The 13,233-nt window shown below is 37.7% G+C and overlaps 1 protein-coding gene across 2 annotated transcripts in view; it reads left to right on the plus strand.

The window, feature by feature from the left end:
• The window catches only part of LOC133533032 (fatty acyl-CoA reductase wat-like), a 42,496-nt gene that overhangs the window by 24,106 nt on the left and 5,157 nt on the right, over nt 1–13,233 (plus strand). For both annotated transcript variants that reach the window (XM_061871944.1, XM_061871945.1), the window contains 5 exons: nt 10,221–10,336; nt 10,722–10,844; nt 11,394–11,578; nt 12,134–12,217; nt 12,993–13,102. In XM_061871944.1, the coding sequence (XP_061727928.1) occupies nt 10,221–10,336; nt 10,722–10,844; nt 11,394–11,578; nt 12,134–12,217; nt 12,993–13,102 (618 nt within the window). The remainder of the gene's footprint in view (nt 1–10,220; nt 10,337–10,721; nt 10,845–11,393; nt 11,579–12,133; nt 12,218–12,992; nt 13,103–13,233) is intronic.

The following is a 13,233-nucleotide window of genomic DNA, read 5'->3' on the forward strand; positions in this document are numbered from 1 at the left end:
ATCCGTTTAATAATATTTGGTATCGTGTTCTGATTACGAAAAAAAAAAAGGAAAAAAAAATTTTTGACGTGAAAATTTTTGGCCTTTGAGTTGGCCGACGTGGGCGACCTGTCCCATAAAAAAGAAATTGCGTGAAAAAAGTTGTTCTTCTACTTTTTCTTATCAGAACACGATAGGTACCGAATTGGCCCTTAAGCAGGTGTCCACCATTTTTGTTAATGTTATAGTTATTGCCCACTCCGTAGTAATAATTGCCTACTTTTAAGAATAAACCTTCTATTACCTTGTTTCTTTCTGATTTTTTTAGACTGGCCATCAATTACTATGCAGGGGCCGAGAACTATAGCAGTCACCCTTGATAATTCTTATTTTTTACAAGGAATTATCATCTTTTTATTAGTGTCGTTTTTAAGCTACAGTATACTTGTTATCTGTTGTCAATTTGTGAAGTCGGTTATTTTTTGACAAAAGCTTTTTAATAAATATTTTAAAAATAAATGAACCCTGTGGAGTATTTCTCAGATTAAAAAAAATGGAATATTTAATGTTTTAACATAATATCTGTCCAAAAACAGCGATCAAGCAAATCGTGACAGAATTTTAGTAAACATAATTAAACTCGTTATGCAAATCAGTCGATTTTAAACTTGGCCGAATTCTGGTTTGATTCGCGGTCACCATTATTTTAATGTCGAAGAGTGACGTCTTTGCTAATGTCATACATTTTTTGCGAAAGTGTGTTTGCTTCGTTTGTGTGTTTAATACAGCAGCAGAGGAAAAAACTTGATTTTTTTTTAATACTACGTCGGTGGCAAACAAGCATACGGCCCGCCTGATGGTAAGCAGTCTCCGTAGCCTATGTACGCCTGCAACTCCAGAGGAGTTACATGCGCGTTGCCGACCCTAAACCCCCTCGTTCAGCTCTGGCAACCTTACTCACCGGCAGGAACACAACACTATGAGTAGGGTCTAGTGTTATTTGGCTGCTGTTTTCTGTAAGGTGGAGGTACTTCCCCAGTTGGGCTCTGCTCTAGATCTGGAATGACATCCACTGGCTGTGCCCTACCACACAAAGCGAGATGACATTCACAATGCCCATACCTCTCTTTTGGACGTAGTTTAAACATAGATTCAGCAAATATTTTCTATAACAAGATGTATTTTTTCCGCAAAGATATCACGGAATTTTTAGTGTAGAATTTAATAAGCTTTAAGTTTGCATTACACCATATTTTTATAAAGAACTTAGATTTTGAGTAAAATGCGAATTTCTCCTGGATAGTACACATTTTCCAAGATGGCTGCGATTCCTCGAGGTCCCCAAGTGTCCAATGGTGTGAGCATGAAAAAGGGGGCTTTAATTTATATACATACCATTACATAAATTTCATGACTGTTCCAGAGATTTCGAGGTTGGCCCTAATCCGATTGTGCTAATGTATATCTAGGGACGGGCTTTACGGGTACTAAGCATGGTACAGTCAGCATCAAAAGTAGCGGATGAAACAACGCGCCAAAAGTATCTGATATTCCGGATAACTTTTCCAAATATAGATGAATTGTTAAAATTCGCGCTCAAGAGTATATTTACAGTCTTAGTTATTCTATATTAAAGACATCACTTTTTGGTAAGCTGTTATAAAATGAAACGTTATTTGATCCGCTACTTTTGATGCTGACTGTACTAGTTCAGTAGTGTCAATCACGAATTCGAGTCAATCGTGCAGTCTAACTACATAAATACATACTAACCCGAAGTATCTTCTTCTTCCTCGCGTTGTCCTGGCATTTTGCCACGGCTCATGGAAGCCTGGGGTCCGCTTGACAACTAATCCCAAGATTTGGCGTAGGCACTAGTTTTTACGAAAGCGACTGCCATCTGACCTTCCAACCCAGAGGGGTAAACTAGGCCTTGTTGGGATTAGTCCGGTTTCCTCACGATGTTTTCCTTCACCGAAAAGCGACTGGTAAATATAAAATGATATTTCGTACGTAAGTTCCGAAAAACTCATTGGTACGAGCCAGGGTTTGAACCCACCCGAAGTATATTCAACCAATATCTATTTATCTATCTCGTTCCGGCTTCGTATTACTATACGATCTAGCCTTCACTTAGTAATTTCTATCACTCTAATAATTTTGTATTTTTGCTGGAGTCGCTTAAAAATCTACTTATGTTATGTATTTATATCTGATCGATCTATTTACATTATAAATACAATCACAAAGTCACAGCTTCAATTAATTTCAAAGTCAAATTGACGTTAATTTGTCCGAGTTATTTACACAGGCATCACTTACAAACAAAAATGTACCAAGCGTCCTCCTAAATAAAACAAAACTGAGTCATAAAATATTGGTCATAAGATCTAAAATCAAATAAACCTGTTGGACTGAGCAGTGACAATGTGACAAAGCTATTTAGTGCTGGTGGCAAAATCAGGAACTAAAGGTTTTTAGTAGAAAAAGAGAATTTCAAGCGCCGATTAGAGGTGAATACTTAAAATTGTTATGTTTTTTAACACAGGTAGGCTAATGATTAAATATAGATATGTAATTAATTAGACATGTAGATATAGTAAAGGTATTAAATATCGATACAGACAAATTGCCAAAAATATGTATACACGACGGTAGTGTTTACATAGTGAAAACTTGCAAGAAGATTTTCTCATGAAAATTTACAGAAATTTTCGGAAATTTTGATAAAATATACAACTTGCACATTGCTAGGAAACACGTGAAGTTATACCAATTATAAGATGTTTATGACCCTTGTGCAGTGTGTGTGTGTTAAGAGGATACACCGCGGCCGCGCGAAGTCGCCTTCTCATACAAACGTAGTCCTCATTTCCCTCTCTGGATATTAACATTATTAAAATATTTTGACACTGTTGTCGTATATCAACCACAGCTATACCCCTATTGATTATTTTCGCATCTTTAATTATTATAAGAGTTAAGAGCATTTAAAAAATTGTATGAAATCTGTTTTTCTCTCCTAATTTTCATAATATGAAAAGAGAATTTGAAATAGAGGCGGATTGTTAAAGATAATTTTATAGTCACAGTAAATTTACTGCCGTTTTTCGTCACATGATTAAAACTTTTAGAACGCCATTTGACTTTGATCCTTATTCTTTCACCGATATGTGTTAAATTTGTTAGATATCAAAAAGTGGTGCCATCTTACCGGGCATACGTAGATTAAAGGTTGTGGCACCATCGCTCGAAACGATGCCGCCATACCTTTGCCCTTTGATCTATTACGTGACAACCCACCTCTATTTCAAGTTATTTTTACTAATATATGTTAAAATTAAAACATTTTCCAAAATGTTAATATCCAGAGAGGAAAATGGGGACTTCGTTTGTATGGAGAAGCGGCCAAAGTGTATGGTTTTAACAAGCTACTGAGAAATACTTATCCGACCATCTCTGTACTATATGACTATGTTGCAGTTGCTATGATTTCACATTCTTAGTGCAATACTTAACAACTTGATGCGATAAGAGGAGATTTATACTTGTTCCAGTTACTGACGCCAGTACTGGCAACTGGCATATCAATGTTGGTTGAGACGATTTTCTTCTTATTATGTTACTTTTTGAACGCCGGCAATATAAGGGCTCCTCTACACGATGGCCCAGCGTAGGCCAGTCTAAGGGACGCGGCTATGCGGTGGAATGAGATAGCAATATCACTTGCTCCCTCTAACGCATAAATGCGTCCCTTGGACTGGCCTACGCCGGGCCATCGTGTAGAGGAGCCATAATGGCCCTCAGAGCACGACAACGCGACCTGTTGGCCGTGCCGCCGGCGCGCACCGTATCGCGCAGGAACTCGCCGCTGCCCCGCGCCCTCTCACTGCTCAATGCGCTCCTGGCATCGACGCCTGAATGCGATCTATTTGCTTGGCGATGGGCGGCAGTGTATAGTGAATGCTTGAGATTCTGTGAGGCGATGGATGCTAGGTGCTCAACTGTCCCAATTTAATTTGTTAATGTGCCATTATTGTTTTATAATTGTTAATACTTATAATTATTAGTTAGTTTAAGTTTCGTGACGCATTGGTTCAACTGTAATGTCATGTAAACATTTTTATCAATAAAAAAAAAAATATATGTGATACATACGCTTTTATGACTCTATAAATAAGATCGTGTCAGATATTTATGCGGCCTCCGTTGTGTATATATTATTGCAGGGGACTGTACTATACGTACTAAAATCTAAATGCATAATGTGGTAAATAAAAGGCAGCGAAAGTAAGGACGCTAAAGTGCCAATTACATTCACACTTTATCAGGCCTGATGCCTGATAGTGATATCAGACCCGTTTTCGGGCCCGAGAAAGAGTATTTTTTCGTTCCCTTCACCAACAGTTCACCAAATATCAGCTTACAATGTGCTTCGTGTCCTTAATTTGGCTGGAATCCCATGCATTTATTTACCACGTTATGCATTTAGATTTTAGTACTATTTTTTTTACTATAAAACCTAAATATGTAATGAAAATTGATAAGTATCTAAGTAGAAAAAGACATAAACGCGCGAGCAACCGTTCTATGGAAGCCCGGCGGCACGTGATTGGTCAATTATTTTTATAGTGGACTACAGCGTATCGAAAGAAACTTTACAGTACATATGGGGCTACTTTATAGCACTAGTGCGAGAAGTAGCATATTACGTTACTGTGTCGAACATTTAAAGGGCCATATGTACTGTAAAACGTTGTACGATACATGTGCGAATAGGTAATTCGCAACTCGTGTCGATTTAAAACACTCCCTTCGGTCGTGTTTTAATTTATCGCCACTCGTTTCGAATTTCCTATTTTTCGCACTTGTATCGTAATGTACTATTATAGTTGAGTTGGGAGCATGGTTGCCTACATGAAAAGTACGCAATTATCAAAATCTTAATTCAACCATCATACCTAGTCGACGAGTAAAAAAAAGAAATTGTGTGTAAAGTGCGTGGCGTGCGAACTAAAAAGCGAATTTTTATAGGCGTAATTGTTCATACATATACTATTTGACATCTGTCAATTGTCCCATAGCCGCCAGGTAGGCGCACCTGGCGAGCACATAACCAATAGTAAAAATTGATATGTGCATGGTTTGACATGGTGTTTTACTTTAAGGCCAGTCCAGACAGGTTGATCAAATTAACCGATTTGATCAGAAAAGAAATTTGCGTCAGTCTCCAATTTAATCACCAATTTTAGATTTATGGTGATATTTAAGCGCTATAAATTAAAACAATGCCTCCAAACGCAAATACTAGAGTCATAAATTGGTATCCTGCGTCTGCCTTCCATTTTATCGGTATCAGTCATAATCGACGGTCGAATAATGCAGACAAAATTGGCGTTTGGGTCTGCACTGCCCGATTTAATCAGATAATTTACAGATAGAGATCTTTATAAATAGAGATAGAGATCTTTATTTGCGTCAAGTACACATAAATTTATTACACAGTACACAAATATTTAGTCAGATCGGCAGTACACATATGTATATTTAATCAGATTGTCGAAAACAAATTCTTGTCTGGACTGGCTTTTATGCTTTACGTGTGTTTTATGCTTTACGTGTGTTTTATGCTTTACGTGTGTTTTATGCTTTAAATAGTGTTTTGCCTTTTTTTTTGCTTTCACAGTTATTGCATCTGATAAAAGGTAAGTTCGACTTTTTTGTGTTATTTTTTGGAGTTTTTTGTATCTTCGAATGGTGACAGAGCATGACAATTATTTCTAAGATATACTTAAAACTAGCAAGCAATATTTGTTAAATTGATTTAATCTCCTTAAAAAAGGGGCTACGGGTTCTAGTACTTTTAGTTTAATATCAATATTTTACAGAAATAAAAAATTGTTTCTCCTTCTTTAAAGTTGATTTCCTGTTCTTTCAACTCGTTCTACTTGTAATATTAGTTTATTGTAAATAGTCGAGCAATACAATTTTCATTAGTCCCGACAATTGAGACATCTAGTGTCAAGTAGCGGTACTGATAATTCCGCTACTCGATGCTAGGTATCGAATACGAAAACAATAAGCGTTTTGGTACCAAAACTGAGGGCCTACCGCGAACCACGTTCGACGTGTTGCCTCTCTGTCCCACTTGTAAATTCATATGTAAGTGTGACAGGGAGGCAACACGTCGAACGTGGTTCGCGGTAGGCCCTCTGATGTATGGAGTTGGCACTCTATGCTTGCTTATTTTTCTATGGCCTAAGTACTAGTATTACATGATCTGTGGCCTAAGTAAGAAAATACCCCATTAAAAATGGTCAACGTACTTTTAGGTCCCTCTGTATTTTTAGTTGAACTCCATCTAGTGTATTATAGTTTAGTCCCTAAATAAAGCGATATAAATAAATAAATAAATATTATAGGATATTATTACACAAATTGACTAAGTCCCACAGTAAGCTCAATAAGGCTTGTGTTGAGGGTACTTAGACAACGATATATATAATATATAAATATTTATAAATACTTAAATACATAGAAAACACCCATGACTCAGGAACAAATATCCATGCTCGTCACACGAATAAATGCCCTTACCAGGATTTGAACCCGGGACCATCAGCTTCGTAGGCAGGGTCACTACCCACTGGGCCAAACCGGTCGTCAAATATACTACAAAGAAAATTCTATATTAATACTATATCTATTTTTATATCTTTCAGATGGTCGCATCAGCTTAAAGGCGAGCAGAGTCGTAGAAAAAGTGGTACTTTAGGCCGTTTCATATAGTTCCTTTAGATATTGTTAAACTTTAATTATGGAATGTTAAAATTTATTTGAAATTTAGTATGATCGTTAACAATTTTACATTGTACGTGTACATTGATTTAACAAACATTAACAAATATTATTGTTTAACTGACTGAAAACGTAATTTGACTTTATAATATCCGTACAATGCAAATTTAAATAGTGTATTTAAATTTATTTATTCGCTGGGTGATTGTACGAGTAAGTACCTAGTCTGTAAGTTTTAATAAATAATTTATTTAAATCCAGGATTGTTTTGTTTTATTATACGACCCCAACATGAAGCGACATCTAGTGACGAGTAGCAGTAACTCTTAGAAATTTAATAGAATTAAGATATATTTCTTCATATATTTTGCACATCACTATAGGTACCTCTCACGTCGAACTATGGTCCCTTTGAAAGTTCATATTTATATGGAGTAACTGTCTCGTAAAATATTTATAGACATTTTTAGAAAGTTTATCGCATGAATAGAGAACAAAGTTTAAAACTAGTAAGTTTCCCAAATAAACTTAGTTAAAAATAACAATAAAATTATAACGCGAAATTAAATAAATACGAACGCAGTGCAAATGTTATTTTAAACGTCAAACATCAATGGAATTATAATCTATAAATAACACTTACACTGTGTGGACTATCAAAGTCGTCGCAGACTGATCTTGATCTAAGTCTACGGGCCATTATATTTTAAATTGTACATATATGTATATGAGCTCTTTCGATCATAATTAGGGTTGCCAGATGGTCGGGATTTGGCGGGATTCTCCCGATTTTTAGCATGTGTTCCCGATTCCCGACGAAGTGAAGACTGTCCCGAAAAACAGCTTCACGTTATAATAAAACAATAATTTCAAGTTCCGAACTGTCGCCGAGCGAACGAGCGAGCGACCCGCGTCAAGGGCGTCTGACTGAGCGCGCGCGGGGCGCGCGTGGCGAGCTGGCGTGAGATTGTGCGGTGAGGGGTGCGGTGCGGGGCGGGAGCGCGTTTGCCTTACCTCTACACAAAAGAAAGAAATAGAATGGGAATGGATCTAATTAAAGCTGAATTAATGATTCGACTCAACTTTGACGAAAACTGCATGACTTTCAAGTCTAGCTTAAATAGCGAAAAAGGCCAAGAAATGGTAAAATCGGTCAAAAGTAATATAAAATACATGTGGCAAGCTAAGAAATAAATTATTTCCATAAATTTGGTTGATTATTGATACCTAATAAGTATAAGTATGATAGTATAGGTAGATAATGTGAAGACATTTTTTTTTATTTGTTCAAGATCTCAAAGAATTTATACTATTTTTATATAAAAACGTCTATGGGCAGAGCAGCTGACGTAGTGCCAATAATGTAAAATATCGTTGTTATTAATACAATTACTATAATTTGAACGTTTTTTTTCCCGACTTCAGTCCCAAAATCCCGAAAAATTGATATCTTTTCCCGATAATAGCGCCTTTCGATCTGGCAACCCTAATCATAATACGAAAAAGAAAGTGTGCCAAGATGGTTATATTCATTCTGTTACCATTTTCCAAAAACCTTGAATGACGGTAACGGAATGGAAGAAACGAAATGGAAATGGTGGTTGTCTTTTACGAGTATTGCAGTTATAGCACAATAAGGGCCAATTGCACCATCCAGGGTTAGCCACTAACTCGCCCGACGGCCAGTGAAGGCCGAAGGCCGAATTCCGCGTAGGGCCGAAGACCCTGAGCGTCACCTGAGAGGGGGAAGTTGGAGGTTAAACACTGTAGTCTGCTTACTAAAGCGGAAGTAAATGAAAACAGGTTCTAATAGTAAACAAATATAATAGTAAAAATATGTACAATAAAATAAACGAATATCCGTCAGTATGCGAGTCTACTCTAAACCAATAAAGTATCGCTACTGGCCTTAACGTTGAACGAACGATGAATCCCTGCAGCAGGTGCTAAAGCGTAAGTTCTTAATGGGAATAAATGATCTTTAAACCTAAACCTAAAGCGGGCTACGCGGGCCCACCAGGCGCAAGCAGATGAAAACTTCAGCAGCGATTATCAAGAAAATAAGTAGTCTTCAATTTTAAACGAGAAAGGGCTGCGTTAGGGGCACATTATATTCAATAAAAATACCGCGTTTAAGCTTGAATAACATTAAAAAAATTTAATTTGAGTTGTGCGATTCGCCTTCAAATTGTCGAGAAAATTTTACCCGAAAAAACAAAAGACGAGCGAAAAGGGCATTTTTTTATTACCTACGGCCTTCGGCCTTCGACCGTTAACACAGGGTTAAATTGTTCTAGTAACTCAGGGTTTAATCGGTTTATCCCGAGTCAGTGGTTAACCCTGGATGGCGCAACTGGCCCTAACACATTCACTGCCAGATAATAAATAAACAGTCCTCCAAAACCCATGCAATAACTAAAGGCGGGTTGGCGAGGCCACATAGATAACTATTAATGCAGTAAATGTAGGCACGCCTAGAGCACTGGGTGGGTCACAGTCGCAGTGTTGAGCCAAGTTTTTCTCTTTTATTTTTTTCGTTATTCGAAGCTGTTTTTAACTGAGATTGAAAGCGGCTTCAAATGGTTTTCTAAATAGCATTACGTTGTAAACATAGGAGATTTTCGAAATACATTTGTAATTTACCAAATTCATTCGAGATATTAATGCATGTCATGAGTGCCTATGAAGCCAATGGTCCTGGGTCCAAATCCCAATTCCGGTAAGATTTGTGTGATGAGCTCAGTTATTTGTTCAGATGTTTTCTATGTATGTATTTAAGTAAGTATTTGTATATTATATATATCGTTGTCTGAGTACCCACAACACAAGCCTTCTTGAGTAAGAATGTAAATGTCAATTTATGTAAGAATGTCCCTATAATATTGATTTATTTATTTATGTCTAAATAGTAATAATAATTAAAACTTCTTTGCCGGTGTCAATCCTGCTAGCTGTAGCGACGAGCGCCCGCGAGATGAGCTCTTTGTGGGTAGTATGGCATCTACCGTCTGAGCAAAAGTTACCAGAACCCAATATATAATTTTTTTTGTTTAGTTGTGTGTATTGTGGCAAGCGAATAAATGGTTTATCTATCTATCTATCATATAATCGGGTTCCTGGCAGTGAATGTGTTAATAATGTTTTTATCAAAGACGATATGACGATAAATATCTGACACTAGAGTACTATTATGGCATAAAATATAAAAATATACTAAGATGACAGACGAATGAGGCATTAGGCTACAAATTCATACCTAAGTACATATGTCTGATAATATAATTAATATTTGTGAGTTTGAAAAGGAGAACTAAGTATGTGGCTGCTAGTTACTAATCATTTAAAACGATTAAATGACACACGAATCATAACGTTAAAAGTTTGTAGCTCATACAGCTATCCGTCACTAGATGACGCTGATATCAATTTACCATTTGTTACAGTTACAATTGAAAAGCTCCTGCGCTCCTGCCCAGACATCGAGAACATCTACGTGCTGATCCGGAGCAAGAAGGGGAAAGATCCAAAAACTAGACTCAATGAAATGCTGGACGATTTTGTAAGTTAGCCGTTTTTTACAAACTTTATTTAGTTTTACCCGTCCCGTTGTCTGTGTGTCTGTCTGTAATCAAATCTTCCTAATAGTTAAATTTGACCCACTTCCCGGATTCCGATGAAACTGAAAATTTGCATACATACTCGTATGTAAGTCGGGTAACAATGCAATATTATGGTACCTACCATCGAGCTGATCTGACGATGGAGACAGGAGGTGCCCATAGGAACTCTGTGATGAAACAACGCAACCTAATTGTGTTTTGGGGTTTCTAGAATTGTCTCGATGAGTATTAGTTGCCTGTGGAAAAAAAGTTTCAGCGATAGAAACTTGTACCAAAAATGAAATTTTTGCCAAAAATTTATTGTACATATTTTGTTCAATGCAGCTGTTCCAGAGAGCTCACCAAGAGAACCCCAAAGGCATTTTCAAGGTCATCCCCATCGTTGGCGATATGGAGCTGCCGGGGCTTGGAATCAGTGAAGAAGACAGGAAGACAATTATCAGCCAGGTAAGAAAGAGATAAATATAGGTCAACGTTTTCGGTTGTGAAAGTGGTATTTTTCATTGAAAGATATCACTTTCACAACCTTTTGTTAATATTGTAAAACTAGTTTATGCCCGTGACTTGGTCTGTGTGGAATAATGATGACGATCAGAGGCTGGAGTTCTCGTGGTATTTTTGAACTGTCATAGGGAATTCTCATTTATCGACTTCCGATGTTCCGATGTACATATATCGATACAAAGTATACATCACAACATATCGGTAAAAGTTGACGTTTGACAATTTAGTGACCGCAAAACGTGTGGCGTAGTACAGCGCCATTTTTTTATGTCAAAATAAGGGGCACGTTTTTTCTTAGACTTTACCTCTCTATTGCAATCAATTCTCTTTGATAATTGGGATATCCGAGTCCCTAGTGATTTCTGAATAATTCACATTCAAAGATCATTTGGAAAGATATCCTGTTGTTTATTTGATCTACAAAAATATTAGTTTTTCCTTCTCTCCACTAGATGTCGCTACAAACTTAACAAACGCGCCATCTATCCACAGGTGACGATAATAATCAACGCCGCGGCCACTGTAAAGTTCGACGAGAAACTGTCAATAGCGACAAATATCAACGTGCGCGGTGCAAGAGAAGTCATTGCACTAGCTAAGGAGTGTAAAAACTTAAAGGCACTAACGCACATTTCGACTGCATTCTCCCATACACATGTTAAATGCGTGGAGGAGAGGTGAGTTGATTCAGCGCTATCTTGTAGAATGTGGAAACTAACTATATTTAGTAATAAATGTGCGATGGAGTGTAAAACTTTATAATCGGGCACGCCAAATATTGTTTTTAATCCTCTATAAGGTTAAGTTAATCGAATTAAAAAGAATTCCCGTTTCTGACACAACATCTAGACTAATTTATAATTATGAATGAGATTTTTAAAGCCTGACCAGAGCCCCTAGTGTAAATTTATTCGATAGCGTCTCATTTTGTATGGGATGTAGACACAGCGCGCCAAGCGGGACGTTTTGGAAACTCAAAATCGCATACAAAATGAGGCTTAACGCAAACGAGTACGTCACGTTTCGCTATCGAATAAATTTACACTAGGGGTACAGTAATATGATCACGCGCCATATTGCGGAATTTCATTGGAACAAAATTGTCCCTAAACTGAACTGGTACCCTATACATGAGAATAACAGCGCCCTCTTGACAATAATCATAAATTTCTGGTCGGGCATTAAGTTTCTTAAGCATATAAAATAAAAACCATGTTTTATTCGTCTTTCAGGTTCTACGAACCCCCCATGACCGTGGAGGCACTAGAAGCAATCTCGCAGATTGATGATAATCTACTCGAAGATATCACACCCAAGTAAGTCATCCATTTACAATTAATTTATCAAAAAAACCTTACTGCGGTTAGGCTGCGCAAGTAACTAGCTTATGTTGTATCATATATTGTGATGGGACAAATATTATGACAGCTAACACATCACAAAGAATTAGACCAGATGATTGTGTGTGTTCTACCGCTTGTAAAATGGGCTGTGCTCTGAGGAACTGTTTGACATGATGCCAACGGCCACTTTCTATCACCGCCCCGCTCCCGTCGGCAGGGTGTTCATCTTCACACTTTAGAACCTAAATGGTCGCGTACTGTGCGGTTCAAGAGGAATTTCCTCCCGCGGACGCTCCGGCTGTGGAATGAGCTCCCCTCCGAGGTTTTCCCGAGGGTCTATAGTATGGCGTTCTTCAAAAAAGGAGTGTACAGGTTTTTAAAGGGTCAGCAACGCGCATGTAACACCTCTGGAGTTTCAGGCGTCCATAGGCTGCGGTGACTGCTTACCATCAGGCGGGCCGTATGCTTGTTTGTCACCGTCGTGGTATAAAAAAAAAGCATGCATAATCCCGTAAAAGATAACCGTCATTGGTCAGTCGGATAAAAAAGTGCCAGCGCAGGTGGCTTAGCCGGAGGACCGGAATTTCCACACCGGACCAACGAATTATCCTTCTTCCACAGCTATACTACAGAATGAGAGATGAATATCATTTTCTCATTCTAACAAATAGCTTTGTCCCTACTTACGTAAGTAAAACTGACAGCTGTATCTTAGGCCTATTGCTTATTTGCATCCTCTTGTTTTCAGACTTCTCGGCAAATACCCCAACACCTACTGCTTTACCAAAGCCATCGCGGAAGAGGCCGTGCGTAAATACGGAGAAGGCATGCCTATCTGCATCGTCAGGCCGTCGATAGGTGAGTTTAACTGAAATAAGAGTTGGGCTTGTAAAAAAAAACCTCATTTCATAGATATTTGATTTGGAACATTGCACTCCAAATTTCAACAAGTTGATCCCAGAATTTGGTACAAATTGGCTTTTCGCATA

Source organism: Cydia pomonella, chromosome 28 (genome assembly GCF_033807575.1).
Source record: "Cydia pomonella isolate Wapato2018A chromosome 28, ilCydPomo1, whole genome shotgun sequence".
In the NCBI taxonomy this organism is placed as follows: domain Eukaryota; kingdom Metazoa; phylum Arthropoda; class Insecta; order Lepidoptera; family Tortricidae; genus Cydia; species Cydia pomonella.